This window comes from Thunnus maccoyii, chromosome 18 (assembly GCF_910596095.1).
Source record: "Thunnus maccoyii chromosome 18, fThuMac1.1, whole genome shotgun sequence".
In the NCBI taxonomy this organism is placed as follows: domain Eukaryota; kingdom Metazoa; phylum Chordata; class Actinopteri; order Scombriformes; family Scombridae; genus Thunnus; species Thunnus maccoyii.
The window spans coordinates 3,063,517-3,083,839 of record NC_056550.1 but is presented as its reverse complement, the minus strand read 5'-3'; the positions used below and the strand labels follow the sequence as shown (position 1 = coordinate 3,083,839).

The window sequence follows — 20,323 nt, the reverse complement described above, 5'->3', positions numbered from 1 at the left end:
CAGCTTTTCAGCAAGGCAATCCGGAGGGGCAGGCTGTGTTTACACTAAGCTCCCAGTCTGTCCAAATACTGTCCAGTATCAGGCTGCACATTCTGAGCCCGTCTAACAAGCCTGGCTGATTGTTTCATACCAAACCATACAGTTATACATCTGTATGAGTGCCCAATGCTTTAGATTGAGACAGAGGACCAACTTTGAAACACTGCTGGGGGGATATATTGACCGAAGGTTGAGAAAGCTACTCTAAAAATGATAAAACATAAACATTTTATTTTGGGCGAGGCGTATTTCATCTTTTATTTTTACATTTCAGCCAGCCTTATTTAACTGACAGTGAGCAGTGGCCTGTAGCTGACCCCTGCCTAGGTGGTTGGCTTACTTGTCATCCTGTCTGTCTGGTTGTTTGGGTGTGGGAGCGGAGATATCGCCGCCGTGCCCCCGGGTTACAGTGCCCTGAACTCGGCCTGTTATGACTAAGTGGCCCGGGGGCTCCGGAGGTCTGGGAATGTCCAAGGGAGCGGAGGGTCCAACAGCCTTGCGAGGTCAAGGGGGACCAGGAATGATGGGGGTAGGAGTGGTGTGTGTGTGCGGGGGTGGGGAGGGGGACTAACCACGGGTCAGCCTCTGGCTTCAGAGCCAGTGGACCTCATCGGTCAGAAAAACGTGTCCTCTGGTTGAACCCTCTGTGGCCGCAGCTTGGCCATTCCACTGCCCCTGCATGACCATCGATTTTTTCTCCTCCTCCACCTCTCTCTCCCTCTCTCTCTGCCTTTCCTTCGATACCAGCCACTTATATTTCTACCATTTGTTTCTCTTACTTCTCCACGCATCGCATCACGGCACGGCCTGAGTCCCCATGAGAGGCCGGAGCCCCTCCACCAGAACCGCTGCCCTTTTATTTTTAAACGCGTGCAGATTGATTTCTGAGGGGGTCAAACAGGAGTGAGTGCGCTTCCTGCGGCTGCTACTGCTCGGATCAGCAGATACCGGAGGCCTGAGCGCGCACGGCGACCGGCGATCGTTCGCAGTTCATTTGGAAAGCCTTGAAAATCGTTTGTTTTCGAGGTAAATTGTTTTGGAGCGCAACCGAGAGAGTATCCATTAACCAGCGCTCAGCTCACTTCTTTTAATTTTTCTTTTTCACCTTCCCCCTCCCACTGCACCCCTCTCTCCAATTGAGCGCCGTATTATTCATATTCCCACCGCAGTCTCTGTAGCCTGTTTGCACCTGGCCAACAAAACACACGCGCGCGCGCACACACACACACACACACACACACACACACAAACACACACACACAACTGTATCTCATTAAAAGCTGCAGGCCTAAACCACAGCAACACTTTATAACCACAGAAACACAGCCAAGACAAAATGCATAATAAGCTCTGGGTGAACCAGGAATTATTCACGTGCGCCATACTGTCATACAGACCTCTTCTGAATTTTCCTAGAGTAATACGACCCTGAATATGCAACTGCGTTACTCTCATAATGCAATTGCATCATATAATCCATTTAAGCTGAATCTTATAAATTCCACATAAATCCCGTGCGTAAAAAAACCACACACACACGATAGCACATTTTACGCACAACAGATGCTGAAGAAGCGGCAGGCCTCATGAGTGGCAAACAGACGCTGAAGTGACACCACCGCAGCAAAGGGGGGACGGAAACAGTTGCACAAACTTTGGAGAAAACAGAAAACAGCACAACACAAGCCCGTCATCTGTAACTGTATACATTGCATGCAAACACACAGTCACACACACCTTCCAACACAAACATGTAGCTAAAATCAAAGCCCCCGCGGCCATACATGCCCCCTTTTCCTGACCTCGCCAAATGCGTAGGGGGGCAATAAAACCATAAAAACGCCACCGAGCCGTCAGACACAGAGGAGCAAGAGAGCCAAAGACAGAAAAGGGGAGACAAAATGAAATTCCCAGGCCTCTTACCTTAGACGCCATCACTTTCAGGACTTTCTGGACCATTTTCTTCTTGTGCTGTGAGGGCTCTCTGACTGGTTTGTTGCAGGGATTTTCTTCTTTCCAGTGAGGAAGAAAAACTTTTTTTTCTTATGGTAGGATACTTGTGGGGTGTAAAAATAGCTTGTGAATGGGTGGGAAGGGGAGGGAAGTGTATATGAGTGTTTATGTGTGTGTGTGTGTGTGTGTGTGTGTGTGTGTGTGTGTGTGTATGTGTGAGGAAGGGAGGGAGGAGGAGGGGGGGGGGTGTCTTCCAAGTGTCTTCCAAGACGTCTTCTTTTTCTTTTCCTGTGTCTCTCTGTTCCTTGCCCCCTCTCTCTCTCTCTTTCTCTCTCTCTCTCCTGGCAGAAGGGGTCTTGTGTGTGGCTGCCGGATGACAATAGAGAAGAAGAAGGAGAAGAAGTGTTTAAAGAAGAACAAGTGATTAATGATTTTTTCTTGTATAATTCTCGCATTTTTCTTGAGGTGCCGTCCCCTCTGTCCTGTCCAGAAAATAATGGCGGTGAACTTTTTCGGAGGGGGGGGGGTGGGAGGTTGGGGGTGGGCATCCTCACAAAAAAAAATCTGCGCCCATTCACAGAAGCAGCAGAAGGCCCCGGCTGATAAAGGAGGCTAAAAAAAGAATAAGGATTCCTTGGTGGATTTTATTGTGCGCGGTGTCACCCTGCACACAAATTCATTTATTTCAAATCGGACTGCAAGTGCTCAGGGGATTTAAGGGTTATTGTGAAGGCACATATGTGTGTACATGTGTGTGTGAATATTGGGGAGGAGGGTGTCGAGATGCTCCAGTATAGTACGGATGGTAGTGTTGCGAAAATTACAGCATTTGGACACAAATATTATCTTATGTGAGGAGAGGTAGACCGCCTGAGGGTTTGCGTGTGGAGGAGGAGGTATTAAAGCTCATAGCATTCTATAGAAGAGGGAAAATATATATGTTGCTCGTTCTCACCAACTGGAAATTAATATTTTCTAGAAAAGCTACAACTTAAGTGAAACTGGAGTGAAAACGTGCTATAGTCCATTTGGAGCAGAGTGTTTAATATTAAAAAGGGAAAATAAAAGAGTTAACAGGAATGAAACAATGGAATGCGCGAGGGTGCAGGCTTACAAGCCTGTATACGAGCCACCATATGTAAGGCTTCACGCTTTTTGGCGCAGTGTGCGCGTGTTTGAGCAAATGTAGGTGTACAGTTTGATAGGAGGGCGGTCTTGCGCTGGAGGAGCCTTTCATAAATAGGAAGAAAACAGATAAATGGGCAAAGGGAGTCTCTGTGGCAAGAGGCCCAGGGAGAAATCAACCAACAAGTAATAGGGAATCTTCTCTGGGCCGAGGAATACGAGCGGACCAATTTGGGGGGCAGACTTTTTTTGTTTAAAGTTCATCGAGAGGAATGCTATTTTCTCGTTCTCCCCCCCTCTTGCTCTATATTTTTCGATACCTGCTCTAAGAAAAGAAAATGAAAATTAATACAGGAGCCGAGCCTTACAAAAGAAGCCATTCGTCTTGTTGATTATCTATTTGGTTGTCAGGGTTTGAGCTATGGCGCCGGCCCGCTCCCTTTTTGTAATATATAAAAAATAAAACACACATGCGCGCACTGCACCGATGCAGAAAACACAGACAGAAAAAAAACTGTTGTGCAAAAATTACACTCATTAAAGCATTAAAAGACCACGAACCGAGAAACTATTTAATTTTTTTTTTTTCTTCAGAAACAGAAGAGTAGGGGAGGGGGTGTCCCGTACTCTGTGTCGGGCCGGTGCAAGCGCGTCTGAGCAGCCGTTAAATTAACGGGAGAACGGGAGTGAAACGGAGGGACGGTTTGTGATTTAAAACGAGATTACAGGACGTAATGTACCAAGATCACTCACGGCCGGGACAGATTAATCATTGCAGGCCCCTGATTTCTCAAGACAGGTTGCGCTGTGCGATTGTAGGCAAAACCAACAGTGAAATTAAATGAAATTATTTATTGTGTGTGAATGTGGAAGCGTGAGTGTGACTGTGTGTGTGTGTGTGTGTGCTTTATATGCATCCTTCACCCTTAAATTTCGCTGAGAGGAGAGAAGAGGGCGTATGTTTGTTCTGTCAGACCTGCAGTGCAAAGCAAAATGGAAATTATTCTCTTCTAAGAATATAAAAATATATAAAAATTAAACCTGTAATTTAACAGGTAACATTTGAAAACGTGATTTTATAGTTAAACTATACAATTTTATGAGCGTTTGCATAACTCCAAACCTCTTGACTTGGTAATATTTCACAGCAGATGTTTCATTTTAGAACTGACACCGAACAGAGAATGAGTTGGAGAGAGGAAATGAGAGAAAAGGGTAGAAAACGATACTTTTTCAGCCATTTATTTAAATTTCTATGAACTATTTACAAATAATAGGAAGGTAGACACACTGAGGAGGCATAAGCAGAGAAAGGAGCAACTTACATATCGGGGGAGGTAACACATGTTCAACAATACCATCATTATTATTATTATCATCATCAATAACGATAGAAACGGATCTTTGGAATGTAAATAAAATAACATCAATTTTTTAAAAAAAAAACACTTGCAGAATAAAATATCTAAAAAGTGGCACAAGGTGAAAGAATAGAGGGAGAGGGGTATAAAGAAGTGTGCGCGCATTTAATGTGCGGGGAGAGACATAGAAGAAGAAATAGAAAAATAAATCAACACCATTCAGACATGCAATAAAAGGCTCCTTATTTTTCTGAGTGTCCCTGGCTAGGACAACTGCTTATAATTAAATTACTTTTTTTTTTTTTTAATTTTCCACTTAGCCTACAAGAAATGAATAGCGCTTTTTGTATTGCAGGTAATAATAATTATTATAATAACTCGTCACACAATTCCAAAAATATAAAAGCTCGAAAAGCTGTCACTTCATTAAACGAGCAAAAGAAAATAAGATGACCAAAAAAATAAAAAATATATAAGTACAACTGAGGTAATAGGTAGTACATTGTATAGTGCTGCGTTTATACTGTGTTGTGAGCTATTTGTACCAGGATTTTGGTTTTGGATATTAGTGTCCTTTGTTTAGGCAGCTTCATAAACCCTGTTTGGAAAATGCCTTATTTGAACTTTATTTGACTTTAGTCACCCTGTCAGTCTGTGTTTCCCTGTATACAACATCACAAAATGAACAATCAACGGACCACATAAACGCTCCTTGTCATTCTCAGCAATAACAGCATAAAGTAGGCTATCATTTTACAATCAACACTGAATTCAAAAATAACTATAATTAAAATTTAAAAAGCTATATTTTGTCTTTAAACAAAACAGAAATATCGACAGTTAAAATTATAACAACAAGACAGAAAACTGCCTGATGTCATTTTGGATGATACGGAGGTTATATTTCATGTTAGAGTGATGTAAGGAAGGACGGGGGGATATGAGCATGCGTGGTTTTTGTATGCGTGTGTGTGTGTGTGTGTGTGTGTGAGGTGGGGTATAAGAATACTATTCTTGACGACACGATAGTTCCATTTATTACACGCGCGTGTGCGTGTGCGTGTGTGTGTGTGTGTGTGTGTGTGTGTGTGTGTGAGGGGGGGTGCTGGGGGTGAGAGGAGCAGTGGTGTGGGGAGGGGTTCAGTGGGGTAGGGGCGAGGGGTAATGGGCAGAGCCGCGGTTCACCCCTTTGCTTTGTACCCGCAGAGTAAACATGACAAATGGGCCCCGAGTTTGGCATGATTAAAGATGAAAACGAGGATCCATCTTCACCAAAAAAAAAAAAAAAAAGTCTAGAAAAAAAGGAGTAAAGAAACCACACACACGCAGGCATATCTCCTGCCTGCCGTGCTCTGTCAGAGAAAGAAAGAGAGGAAGAGAGAGAGGAGTATAAAAAGAAAAAGACAGGAGACAGAAATATAAAAAGCAGAGAGAGGCAGGGAGAGAATGGGGGGGTAAAGCAAAGAAGCGGCCGCATCATTTCCTCAGTTCTTTCAGTCTCGTTCTTCGCCTACTTTTGTTCATTTCATGTTTTATGAATGGGAAATCTCCCCTCCACCCCCCTCCCGCGTCATAACGTCATATTAGTGTGTAACATCAGCACAGATCAGGGCCGAACAGGCGGCAATGACATCCCTCTCTCCCTCCAGAGCAAAGGCGTTATTCCGGTCCAAAGTGCAGGTTTCGGTGGTTACAAGCGTGGCTGTCGCTTCGGCGTTCAGTTTGGGAATTAGAGAGGAAAGGGGAAACATCAGACAGAGAGCCAAAGAACCGGGCTGTAGGGGTCCGGTAGAGCGGTTCTAAGAGCCGGTTAGAGCCTGGGAGTTTGTGTTGGTGTTTGTCCCGGAGCGGACCTTGGTGTTGGGCAGCTTGTGGTCCTTCTTCCATTTCATCCTCCGGTTCTGGAACCAGATCTTGATCTGCCGCTCTGACAGGCAAAGCGTGTGCGCTATCTCCACCCTGCGCCTGCGCGTCAGGTACCGGTTGTAATGGAACTCCTTCTCGAGCTCCAGTACCTGCTGGCGCGTGTAGGCCGTCCGCGAGCGCTTGGGCTCACCCCCTGTGTAGTTTGAAGAGACTGTGGGAGAACAATGGGAATAGATGATCATCACAACATTAACTACTCAAGAAAAAAAGAAAAGAAAACACAACAACCACAATACCATGATCCCCAAAATATAACAACAACAACAACAATAATAATAATAATAATAATAATAATAATAATAATAATAATAATAATAATAATAATATATTGGCTGTTCTATAAAACAGAGTATCAAGACACTGCTTTCTGGTTTACAGCAGTAGAAAAACAGCTACCTGCACTACTACTACTACTACTACTACTACTACTACTACTACTGCTACTACTACTACTACTACTACTACTACTAACAGTGCTGGCTTGCGGTAAAAATACATAAAGTGATGACGCAAGACTGTAGTCTATGGTAAGTGAAAACAGCATATGAAGGGAGGGAGAGAAAGAATGTGAGAGTGTGTTATGAGCATGCCAACGAGGAGAAATAAAGCCGCCGGTTGGACCCACAGAGATAAAAAAGAAAATGGCTGCAACACAGGCGGACAATTTATTGACTGCAAACATCATTTATCCCACAATATATTTCTCCGTGCATTCAAATGCAGTTGTGAAAGCTGAGATTGTTTATTTTACAGCATGCTTTGCGTTTTCAGTGAATACATGTTGTCAGGTGTCATTTTAGGCCCTGCGGCGGTGTGAATCCTCGCGGTACAGTCAGACTGACGCTGGTGTCCAAATGTTGTGATATGAGAGCAAATCGGGGCCACGGCAGCATCTAAGGTGGAAAACTGCTGTTCTGACACGTTTGCGCACCCACGGCCAGGAAATATAAATAGCCTACATGAACACAGCACGAGCAGCGACGAGCCAAGCATATCAGATCAGTTACTGTTCTTTCAAGGGTCGTATGCACAGACGCTATGAAGTGAGAGAAAGGATGGTAGCATTGTCTGCTCTGTATAAATTGGTTGTAGAATAAAGGTGGTGGGGGTGCAGCAGCTACACGGCGGAACTGAATGGCCGACTGGGTAATGATTCAACAAATCCCCAAACTACAAGCGGACAGCAGAAACCAAACATGCTGCCTTGAAGTCCAGTGTCTCCTAAGACAGGACAGATAAAATAACAATGCAAAGAACATGCAAGAAAGACTTTTCTTACCGAGTAAACATCCAGTGGAGTGAATGCATTACGGTGACTTTGCAAAAGTGGCATTTTGTCGCTGCGCGAGCATGAGCTCCGATTATCCCTCACGCAATAGGCAGCAAGTCTATTATAACATTACAGAGAAGCCATAATAGACTGGAGCTATTCGCTTTTACATTAGTGTTTTACGGCCGGCTCCATAAACATGAATATTTCAGCTGCCATAAAACTTTCCCTCCCCTGGAACAACGAGTGGGGAGGGAAGGCTCGACAGAGTAAAGTACACCGTTTATACAACCCGACCACTTAAAATCAAATTACCAAAGCATAAAAGCTAACTTATGGGCTCGGTCTGAGTTGTCATAAGGCGAGGAATTAGAGCAGAGGACCCTAAGATCGGACTTCAAAAGGCACCTCAGCGGAGAGGTGTAATAAAAATTTATGGAGGGTGTAATTATATTGGCCCTGCAAACAGACGATCGTAAATCTTGACCCAAGGGCTATCGTCTACTTCTAACAGAAAACAGGGAGGGGAAGCCGTAGATTTTGACGGTGGACACCTAGCTGACGGCATGGGTTTCAACTGCAGGCACAAAGGCGCAGCGAGAGAGAGAGAGGGGGAGAGAGAGAAAGAAGTTTGCATGCAGCACTTACCGATGTTTACATGGACTTTCTTCATCCACGGGTAGACTACTGGGTCCTTACGAGTGCTCGCGGGGGAAGAAGTGCTTTGGTTGTGGGGCGTTTGGCCGCAAGACGGAGGTGGAGGCGGGCTAGGTGTCACCGAGTCGCAGCGGTGGCTCTGCTCCGGGACGGGGGTGGTCTGCAGTCCGGCCGTGGGGAGGACGTGACCCCGAGGCGACATCACCACCGAGGCAGGCTGCCCTGCACGCTGGCACGGCGTGTACGGCGGCTCGGCTCGCTGCTGCTGGTGGTTCTGGTGGTGTGGGTGTTGTTGATGGTGGTGGTAGACAGAGTCCGGATGAAAGGCAGCAGGCTCCTGCCTCTGGGAGCTGTAATAGTCCGGAGAGTGGCTGGGTAGATAGTCGCTCTGTGAGTATTCCTCGCACGGTGGGAACTTCGGGTCCACATAGTTGGAGTTGATCAAATAGGAGCTCATGGCCATTAATTTCAGTCTTTTTGTGGAATTGCACCTACTCGGAAAATATATAACTAAAATTTATATCTCATCCCTTTACTCTTCGGTTATTCCTGTTCCGTTGAACCCTCCTACTTTTCTGTCAAGTGAACAAAGTTAAGAAGACACGTGACGGCAGCCAGCCAATGGCGCGGCTCCAGGACGAACCCCGGATAAGGAAATGGGATTAAGCATATACACGGCCCCCGCACGCGCATCATCATATGGCCTCAGTTTGTGGGTATTCACAGTGTTGCCATACTTTCCCCGCTCCCTCCCCGTCTCTCTCCTCATGCACCGTTCTCTCTATATATCTCTCCGCCACATGTCGGCACGCATGCCGCCCTAAGCAGGCAGAGAATCACAACAATAACAAAGCGCGTCCCACATGCTGAAAATACATTCCGCTGCAGCTGCAGCCGCGCAGAGGAACGCGCGTGCAAGGACACACAAGAGCAACAGAGTACAGTAGAGATGACAAGTACTCCCTTATTGCAAACGAACCCTTTCCCCCTCTTACGCGTCTGGCTGGAACTTCAAATAGAAAACGAAGGAAGCAGAAAAAAGCAGCAGAAAGAAAGCGCTTGGGGGGATTTAAAGTGGCGCCTACACCACCCTCTCTGTATATATTTGGGGGTGTGTATGTAGGGACGTTCTTGCCAAACCTTTTTTTTTCTTTCTCTCGATTCTTTTAAATCACTAATAACGGGGAGTAGGAGATTGGCCTGGCCAGGCTGCTGCGCCGCCACCCAGCAGCAGCACCTTGTCAGAGATAAATCTGGCTTGTTTAGGATCGATAGAAAATTCATCAACTAATTCAGGTTACACGGCCTCCTAAATCACTAGCAGACCTTTGCATTAGGAACGAGCATCCAGCACCGTTTCCCTCTTTTTTAAAAACCCGTGTTGCTCCCAACAGGCGCCCATTCCACATTTAACTCCCCTTGCATGATAATTCAGCCTCAGCCAGAGTCGCTTTTTGCTTTGCATGAATGAACAGGATTTATTTCCCCCCACTTCCCGATATTAACATCACTGGCATAGTGAGTCCATACTCCCACTCCAAGGCATATGCCCCATCCAGATTGCGCGGCTGCTTTTGCCCTTGAGCTGTGGCATTACTGAACTGAGATACACCACTCTTTGTTTTTCCTCCTGACGGGAATTCATTTTCCCAGCCGTGACCCACTCACACTGGCTGCCACAGACTTACATAGCCAAATATACCACATAACACACAGTCTCTTATTGTCACTTTCATATTGATAAAGCCTTTAACAGATACATCCCACCGCCCCCCCCCCCCCCCCCCCCCACCCCCACCCCCCACCTCCCAAAAAAAACCAAAACAAAACACAAAAACAAACAAACAAACAAAAATGTTTTGCGTAAAGACACAGAGAAACTAGACAGCATTATAGAAAATATTAATAAGATTCTTTCCATGATCTCAGCAAACAGGTTTTACATGAATCTGACTTTAATGCCAGTAAACCTGCTCGCTGCATTCAACATCATAAAGACGCCGAATGCATCACAATATACACAAACTGCAGCGAACCAATAGAATAGAAACGAATAGAAACAGAAAATAATAGAATAGAATTTATTAGAATTTTTCTCAATCAAAGCGATTGTGTTGAGCACTTTCTAACTAAAAGTGAGCGCACACACAGACACACTAGGAAAATGATGGAGATATCCAAGTCCTTTGTTTCAAGAAAATTGACTGTCTCTCAATCGAAACCTTACACCCTCCCCACACACACACACACACACACACACACACACCCAACCCCCCAATACGCCTAGATGAACAGTAAAGCCAACCGCATCATTTTTCAACAAGACAAATAATAAATAAAAAGAGTCCAATTCCACCTGGAGTTGGCCTTTAAAACTGGCGAGGCGGGCGGATGATCGAAAAAAGAAATAAAATGTACAAAAGTTGAATCGAGTTTCCATCACTTTGGAGGAGAATATACACAACAATATGCTGGATTCATACAAACGCTTCAAAATCAACGCCGACTATCATACAGTCCTGAAATAAATACACCGGCATATGTCCACTTTTACCGAAAGCATTTTCTTCACCTGCACAACTCCACTTTTAGACTCTCTATAAACAAAATCAAATGTAAAGCAGCGACTGAGTGATGAATAAAGGCGTTATAAGACAATGATCACAGCTACAGGCCTCTGCTGTCTGTGTTGGATCCATCGCTGCCGTCGTGTATAAATCTACTATATACTCCCCTAGAAGCGAATTTGTGATTGTTCTAATGATTTTCACACAAATCCGGATCTACAGGGTAGATATAGAAGACAGCGGCTCTCAGGAGGCAGAGGGTTACACCGTCGATAGACTTTTATTGCTTTCATAAACTCCCTGTCAGCCACACTGGAATATTTTCATCCATCTGTACTGTTTCTGACCCCTGACCCGCACGCTGCTGGTGGGGATCTGGGAAATGAAGTTATAATGCTGTAACACGTCCTGTAAGTCAGGCGCGTCCATTAAAAAGCTAGGTCGAAAACAAAACAAGAAGGTAAAATCAAACAAATATGTTGGCGGGTTTTTTTTTTTGTTTCACTTGAATGCAATAGAAAGTGATGAGGGTGAGGAGGAGGAGGGGGTGGGGGGGACAGGTGGGCTCTAAGCTGCATTACAGGCCCGTTTAAATGATCTTTCCATACGACTTTAAATGCCAAACAGCGAAATAAATCTTTACTATAAAAATCTCGGCCTATTTTCTTTATTTCAATTGGCTGTGCACTGAATATTTAATCGCTCGTTGCTATTTTTAAGCTTTTACAATGACGAACGAGAGTAAAGCACACAGGCGGCTAATATTAGGCCCCGGAAATTGTGAAATATGATTTATGATATAAAATAATACTATTTATATCCGGTATAATGTTAAATACTAGTATTTTACTATTGGATTGTTTGAAGAGGACATCCGGCCTTTTTTAATAGCAATTTGTATCTGCTTTTTTTTTTTTTTTTTTTTTTTTTTAATCAATTTGATTATTTCCTTGGTTAATTTAATTTCTCACCACTGCTTTTAAAACGAAAGTTTTATTCAAAATCAAAATATAAAGCTTTAAATAAAGCACACAAGATTTAAATAGAACTAGAGTTATAATTATCCAAAAGAAAAAGAAAAGAAAAAAAAAAAAACTTGGCAGCGCCAACCGTGGACCGTTCTAACAGAATGAGCACAATTTAATGAAAGAAAAGACAAATCGCTTGGCACGGGGAAACACTGTCCTATCAAAAATTGTTCTGAATGATCTGACTGAAGAATGGATGGACCAATGAATAAATGAATAAATGTCCCCTCAGTATAGTAAATGAATTGCGGCAGCCTGTCTCCAGAACTCTGATTTTAACTAAATTAAAAAGTGATCTGACCCGCGCACACAGGGCCTGCACTCCTTATGATGCTTATTTATTTTTCTTTCCAAATAAATAAAATAGATCAGAGTTCAAACAAAGCGCAGGAACATATTTATTCTATTCTAACTAAAAGCAGAAGACATTCTCTCTCACTTTCATTTGAATTGTATTTAGCCTTGAGCTAGTTTACGTTGTACATTGTATTTGAGTGCATATCATATCACAGTGATCGGGTTAGAAGATATATAATTGTCTAGAGTTACACAGATAAAATGATTGATACATGAGAATGCTGCTGCTTGTGGTGCATTCTGAAGCTCTTTGTGTTTTCATGTAGAAATGTTTTCCTTCTATATTCTCCATGTAATTTCTATCGGGTGTTGTGCTGCTCCTGTGCTGCTCCCACATTGATTTTGTGACACTGACACTCCCTCCCTGCTGCAGGCAATATTGCTGTTCTCCGTTTCCTCCAAAAGTTGCTCATACATCACCAGACTGGACAACAAAAGCAGAGAGCACGAGGCTCTTCAGGCTGGAGGGAGAGGCACCGTGCTTCCAATCTGCATCTTTTTCTTTTTCTGTTCTCAATCTATTCTTCATACTTTCTATTTTATCTTCTCCTTCTCATCTCCAACATGAATCTGCTTTAATGTGTAGTGTTTAGTTTCTATTCTGTTCTATTCTATTTGGCGCAGGTGTGAGCGTGTTTCTGTCACCTTGACCTCCCGCTCTGCTGCGGGTCATCTCAGGTATCGATCAAGGTGTGGTGAGTCTGACTGCGGCACTTCCCTTCCCTCTGTCAAGTTTGTCAGCAGCCGCCATTCAGTTGAGTGGGAGCCCATTGTTTCCGGCTACAGGTAGAGGTCAATGTGCTAACCAAAGATCCAGACACACTCAGACATATTCAGGAGAAAAACACCAGATAGATCTACAAGATTCAGATAGAATGTAATGTGATAACAACAATATAGAAATCTCTCAGCATCCGCTCAAAAACAATTACTGATGTGATTGAAATGTGCTTTTTAAAGTAATCTATGCAAAACAAACAACACTCTTTGTTGTGGTTTATGTAAATATTATAAATCCTAACCTCTCAGAAAGATAAGGACCTCTTCACTATAGCTGTAGCACCCCCACCTGAAAAACCGGACTGTCCTGTTTTCAAACCACACACATAGTTTACTGATGCAAGCACACGCATGCACGAGCTGCTCCACACTAAATAATAATAATGATAATAATAATAATAATATTTTTTCTCTGCTGTAACATTTAGACATAATATCAGGACACATTTCAGTGAAGACACTGAGAGACAGAAGATGACATACAGCGGGATACAGTGAGGAGTGGGGGTGGGGGGTGGGGGGGGGGGGGGGGATTTAAACATGTGACTTTTATTGCGGGTCAATTCCGTTTACTCCTCAAACACCAACAAGCTCAAACGGTAACTTCCCGAGGTTGAAAGGTTTTTGGAAGGGAGGGGGTGAAATAAAAAGCAATAAAATATTCAGGGAGCGGAAGAGAGCCGGGGTGAATAAATAACTTTAGAGTCCCCCTCACAATTTATGACCTTCTTAACGAGTTTGTCCCATCAGCGGACTACAAACTCAGTTTGTTGTTGGCAAAGCTGCTTAAAAACTGCGAGACCTGTCACTCTGCAGACTGCGAGTTACGATAGAACTTCTCTCTAAAATGGATTAATTTTTAACGCGCATTAAGGTAAGATTTCACTGTTTGTATAGGCTGCTCTTTCCAAAATGAAGGGATAAATTGTGAGATTTAATAGTGAAGACTGACAGGACACACTAGAAGAAGAAAAAAAAATCTGCTGCGTATAAATAATATCCCAACAGACTAGATTTTAGTGTTCATATGTCCTTTTTAAACTAAGCCTAAAGATGACATTAAAAAGCTGCTATGAAGACAATGATAAAATGAAAATGAACATATTGAAGGGTTGCACGGCCTCATTCTCTGCGGCGACCGGAGTTGTCAATGTTCTGAAATATTACCGAGGACAAAACGCTAAAGGAACAACGACGAAGAAGAGAAATGTGATTTTGCCCCTTTGTGCAGTTTGAAAAATAAATCGGGATCCATTCTCCTGGTTATTGTCATGCAAAGTAACGCACAGAGAAAAAGAATGAAGCGCTGCAGAGGCCTGTCCTTCCGTTTGGCGAGTATTAATCTCAAGGTGTTTTCTGGGACATCTATTGTGTGGAAATTGGAAGCTCGGCTCTGAGTATAAAACTAAAATAATTTCACAAAGCAGGCGGCGGAGCAGCAGTGTGCAGCGTGTCAGGTAAAAACAGCAGATATTTAAGAACGGGCTGAAAAATAGAAATACTGTTGCACTTTCATAAAATCAAATACAACTCCGCTCTGCCGGTCACACCTCTACTAGGTCCTTTTATCTCTTACAAGTCAAATCAGACGAGTGACAAACTGTATCTCCCATCAAACACAGTTTGTAATTTCCTCCACTGCACTATGTTACACAACTACGTCTCCGTCTTTATACTGAGGAGGAAAAAAAAAACGAAATTACAAACATGCTTTCAAATGATAAACACACACACATCCACTGTTGATGCTAAACAGCAGCACATCTTAAAGCCTCTAAAATGAACTACTGGCGTATTTAGACTGGTTAGTCAACGCAGACTTTATGCACAGCACCAGCACAGTGTTTGTATCGAATGGGCAGCATAAATAGATGAAAAGAAACAAATGTTCCCTGAGGAATCAGAACATTTGATTCCACAGCCAGCTTATAATCAGAGAAGCAGCACATTAACAATCAGCGGAGGAAAATAAACAGCTGAAACCACTGCCGCTCTCTACAAGCTTAATACACCATGTGCTTATACATCAACACCACACATCTGGATGAAAATAAACCGCAGCAATGCACAAGTCTATTGCAAAAAGACTCGCTTCACCCACACTCCATGTATTTTCTTCTCCACTTTTGTCTACAATTATACCACATGTGGGGCATTAACAACGAATTTCTTTGTTACTGTTTCAGGAATGTTTACAATAACAGAAATAACTGGAACATTTTAAGACACTAAACCTATTATAGAATATTATAGAAGTGCGATTTTCAAAATGAATTTAAGACTAAAGGGGGAGAAAGTTGGTCAGTGTGACCTTTAACCTTCCACTGGCCACGACCTCGCCTTCACCCTCGGTAGCCATATATAGTGTGTGTGTGTGTGTGTGTGTGTGTGTGTGTGTGTGTGTGTGTGTGTGTGTGTGTGTGTGTGTGGGTAGGTGGCGGTGCATCCAGGCCTCACGAGGTTAATAAAAACACTATCTATCAATACTGATTTTAACCATATCATATCAGATCATATCAGATCATATCAGATCAGATCAGATCAAAGATGAAGTTCTTCAAAACTTAAATTCTTGCCAACAAGCGTTGGTCCTCCCTGAAGTCACACAGCCTTAAGTTGCTTAATTAGATTAACTAATGAAGCAGCAGGATGGTGAGGGTACAGTGAAGGAAAGGAAACTTGCAAAGAGAGCACACACAGTTCAAATATCCATGGCGTGACGTGCACAGCCTCTAATCGATCAAAGATGTTAATTGATCCTTAAACTAAAATCTTAACATGGAAACGAGGAAGAGGAGGAAGGGGAGGAGGGGGTTCTGCAGCAGCTCCTGCAACACGTGGTCTTCCCTTTCCTCCCAGCATGGGCAGAGCACCTGCCACACACACACACACACACACACACACACACACACACACACACACACACACACACACACACAACCATATGCAAATGAGGCAGCTTCTTCTTCTACAAGGCCATTTGTGTTTTTTGTGTACTCACTCCTCTGTAGCGCGCGGATCCGCCTCTCCTTTCTGGAGTCGTCGTCACATCGACTTCAAGCATTTTTCCTGTCCTCATCATCATAATATCTTCTTCTTTTTTCTTACTCTTCTTCTTTATATGTCCAACAAACCGCTCAGCCGACAGCTGTGTTCCACTCCTTCTTTTTCTTTTTTTTCTCTCCATAGAGAAAACCTTCCTACTTCAGCATTCACACCTCAGTTCCCCTCTCTCTCTTCTTCCGACGCCACAGGTTTTTTTTTGACCTCTTCGGGATTCTTCGTGATATCTAAAAAAAAAAAAGAAAAAGAAAAAAAAGAAAAGAAAAGAAAAATCGTTGTCATTTCCGCGGACACCCCCGCTCTCATGCGCGCATGCACGCACGTAGAGACGCGCACCCTCCGTTCTCCGTTAAAGCTTTAAACACGACCGTATCCGAACTGCGTCGCTCAGAATCTGAGTTCAAATTAACGGAGTAATACCGTTTGGTTGAAAGCAATTTGACGGTGATAATCCAGCGAAAACAAAGACAACACGTCACCGTAACGTTGCGACACCAGCACCGGGAGCTCCGCGCGTAAAACCCTGATCAAATCTGCCTTAAATGATAAGAGGAAAACCCCCCTCACCGGTGACCGTTCCCCGTGTTTCCCGGTGTTAAAGCCAGCGGTTTGGGGCTGAGGGAGACCGAGCAGGGCTGCTGTGAAGACTGTGGGCTCTTTAAGGCATTAAGTGTTGTGTGTGTGTGCATGGACTCAAGTTTTCAAATTAATCTGCCAGTTTGGCACACTCTTTGTTTAACGGGCGAGGCGTGTCACCCCGCGTCCCCGGTACACATTTTAATATTGGTGAGACGCGCTGACCTCTCGTTCACCCCGAGCACAGCCAAGCCCCTCTCCCCCCCCCCCCCCCCCCCTCTCTCTCCCTCTCTCTCTCACTCTTCCTCCCCCTTTCCCATTTCCACACCCTTTCTTTCTGCCATTTCTTCTCTCTCTCATCCCCCTCTACCTCCCTTCTCTCCCCCATTCTCTCTTTCTGTCATTTCGTTCTTCATCCTTCCTACTCTCTCTCTCTCTCTCTCTCTCTCTCTCTCTCTCTCTCTCTCTCCGTCATACTAAATTGAGTTGGAGTCATTACTTTGAAGAAAAATGGTCAGTAGATGTGGAGGAGGGGGGTGCTTTTTTCTTTCTCTCCCTCTCACACACAGATTTTTCTTTTCTTCCAGGATCATTTCTCCTTTTCCTTTTGTTGTATAAATATAAATGACACCGCCGTGCACGCTGACATGTGAACCCACAGCGTAACCGCACCATCACTTTAAAGACTTAGCTATCTGAATATAAATATAAATATAGAAACAAATGTGTTGTATGGCAGCTTAGGTCGCGTAAACAACAGTTATTTGTATGCTTAACGGGCTCTGAGCCGTGCGGGTATCAGGCGCAGAGGTATCAGGTGGATTTATATTGATGTTATTCGACTCTCTGCAAGCCGCCGATGGATTTTTATCGAGTTAACTGCAGCCATATGTCCACACTTCTCCCCACGCATTTCACTACTACTACTTTCCTTATATTTCCACATTTTATCACTATCGTCTCGGTTACAGAAAATAGATGCGTATCATAGTCTCGTCTGTTCATTTCCATTTCGTTTTACATGTTTCTGTGAATTATAGCAGCCTGGCCTGTAGCCTACAGATGGATTTAGCCATATAAAAACATATATACATATATAAAAACACTCTTTTTCATATGTGACGTTTTAGAAAGGCCGTGCACGCGCAAAGGGTATAGATTACATAGACAGACCGACAGGCGCGCGCTCCGACCTAAACTGGATTAATTTGGTGAACTCGGGATGAACCCGGGAGAAAGACGGAATCTGTAACGTAGTTATTCAGCCATTACCTTTTTGGGGTGTGTGTGGAGGGGGAAACCGGACCGTGCGGAGTCGCGCCAGCTTATTTACGTCAAAAAGAGGGTTATTTAATTACTGAATTATCATTTTTGCTCTTCAGTGGCAACTCATTTCACCTCCTCTGCCGCCCCTCCTCATGTGAAGCATAGCTCCAACAATATGTGTCCGAACGGTGATTCAACCGGAGGAGAGATGAAACGACTTGGAGTTTGTTGCATTGTTTGTTGGTGCTGCTGGAGGTCAAAGCAGTTAGTTCAAAACAGGCCTGGCTTCCCTCAGGCTCGCTTATAAGGTGACAACAACATGGAGAATTTTACTGCCACTAAATTGTATTTTTCAGATTTAGCCAAATTATTTTATGATTTATTTTATTTGCCACATCCGGTTAACTTTGTATGAATTTCTCAAGATACACTGTAATTTTCTACAAACTGCAAAATCTGTAAACTGGTTAGATTTAGGTCATCGTTAAAGCTTATTTTAATAACAATGACAATAATAATAATATTAATATTAACAATAACAATAAGGGTTATGTCATTAGAAAAAAAATGAACTTTTTCTCTGCAGCTTAATAGCAACTTATACTATTGCAAGAAAGAAAGAAAGAAAGAAAGAAAGAAAGAAAGAAAGAAAGAAAGAAAGAAAGAAGGGGAATGAATGCAGGCAGAGGAATGGACAGAAGAAAAAGGTTTAAGGCTCATTCTTCTCAGCTAGAAAAGTAAACAGGGCCAGACATTAATCTTGCTGTGGAAAAATCAGATAAGAAGAGTAATATTTTTGGGATGGAGCGGGAGATAAGAGTTTACTTTTGACAGGGTTGTACTGATAAGGCTGAGGAGAGGAAGAGCTCTGCTTTGCTAAACTCCCTCTCAAAAATTGTTTGGGGATATATAAATAGCTGTTAGCTCCAAGCATAAAACCACCACTTTACCACCACTAGCCTCAGGCTACACAAGCATGAACACACACACACCTCTAGTAACGCGGTATTACCTTCCCTCTATTAAGATGTATTAATAATATATCTTGGTGTAATACATTTTTGAACATGAAACATCATTATACACTACAGGCAGCCTCATTAACTTACTCAACTATTCTTGCATTTGAACATCTGAATGTTTTACAACCACATGATATTTTCAGTGGATATTATGAGGATTTGGACAGCACGTGTACTCAGACCGGCTTTATATTGTCAATAGTTATCAAAATATAAATGATTATAGACGGAGGTGAGTTTATACAACTGCATGAATGACTATTGCGAATGTAAACATGAAATACATATTCAGTGAGGCTGAGGCTGTTATTTTATGGCCTATTATTCTTTTTCAATTAGAAACGTATTTAGATCTAGTTTCAGCATCCAGTGGTAGAGAGATAATAATAATAATAATAATACGGGGATGATACAATTTTATTTTTTATTTTTTTTATTTTTATATATATATATATATATATTGGGCTACCTACCCCTTTTTCATTTTGGTTATATTTTTCTTTCACCCAAGTAAAATGACTAAAATATCAAACAGGGTAATAATCTTTGGCGGGGAAAGGTGACTCTTTATAGGCCTATATGAAATACAAATGTTAACCGGTGTGAACAAAATGTGCAGCCAAACACCTGCACTCCCCCCTCCCCCCCCTCCCCCCACCCGACGACATTCACCCACCCACCCACCTCCATGTCACCGAATACCTTCCGCCCTCCCACCACCACCTTCAACCCCTCCATTTTTCCTGTCTTTCTTTTCCCTTCATCTCTCTCTCTGTACATTGCGGCGGCAGGAGGAGCTTTGCTTTTGTTACCGGGGAAGGGAAGGGAAGGTCAGGCCTTCACCTCTCCTTTGCCTCCTGCTATCATTTCTCTCATCTGTACCCCCTCCCTACCTCTACTCCCTCCCTCCCTTCTTTTTTTGCCTTTGACATACAGCAATTGGTCTAGAGGCGAGGGAGTGAGGAGAGGCGAGGGCGGAACTCACGCACGACGGTGAACTTTTGACCCTTCAACTCCGTGAACCCAGCTGTAGGCTGGCTTGCTAGCTTGGACGTCCAGTCAGGCTGTTCTCTTGATAATAGCTGAATTCTTGCTGCTCCGCTTCAGGCAGGAAGACAGAAGGAGGAAAAGAAGGAGAGAAACAGCAACAGACTACAAAGTCTTAATTCACTTGCTAGCTGACGAAAAGCCTATAGCGGCAGAAAATCATCGACAGCGCCTCCTTAAAATGGCATTTTTTTAAAATCTTTCTCTCTGTACGTTACACTTCAAGATATACTCGTGTGTCTCTGTACACTCACCATGAATCATTTGCAAAAGACGGAGACAGTTC

General features: G+C 43.3%; 1 protein-coding gene across 2 annotated transcripts; it reads right to left on the bottom strand.

Annotated features, from left to right (window-relative positions):
• Window positions 1-2,142: 2,142 nt before the first annotated feature.
• On the bottom strand, window positions 2,143-9,004 carry hoxb4a (homeobox B4a). Of its 2 annotated transcripts, XM_042393813.1 has the most exons (3): window positions 8,323-9,004; window positions 6,332-6,555; window positions 2,143-2,358 (listed from the first exon to the last, which is right to left on the bottom strand). In XM_042393813.1, the coding sequence occupies exons 1-3, from the start codon at window positions 8,792-8,794 to the stop codon at window positions 2,158-2,160; spliced, it is 897 nt and encodes a 298-aa protein (XP_042249747.1). In that variant the 5' UTR covers window positions 8,795-9,004; the 3' UTR covers window positions 2,143-2,157. The 2 variants fall into 2 exon arrangements, with proteins under 2 accessions (XP_042249747.1, XP_042249748.1); XM_042393814.1 differs by lacking the exon at window positions 2,143-2,358 and having other exon boundaries at window positions 5,576-6,555.
• Window positions 9,005-20,323: the final 11,319 nt, after the last annotated feature.

Coding starts and splice junctions, on each gene's coding strand:
- hoxb4a (XM_042393813.1), bottom strand. CDS start 8,794: ATGGCCATGAGCTCCTATTTGATCAACTCCAACTATGTGGACCCGAAG. Junction 6,556..8,322: donor GAAAGTCCATGTAAACATCG/GTAAGTGCTGCA, acceptor GTTCTCCCACAG/TCTCTTCAAACTACACAGGG. Junction 2,359..6,331: donor ACAAGCTGCCCAACACCAAG/GTCCGCTCCGGG, acceptor GTCATCCGGCAG/CCACACACAAGACCCCTTCT.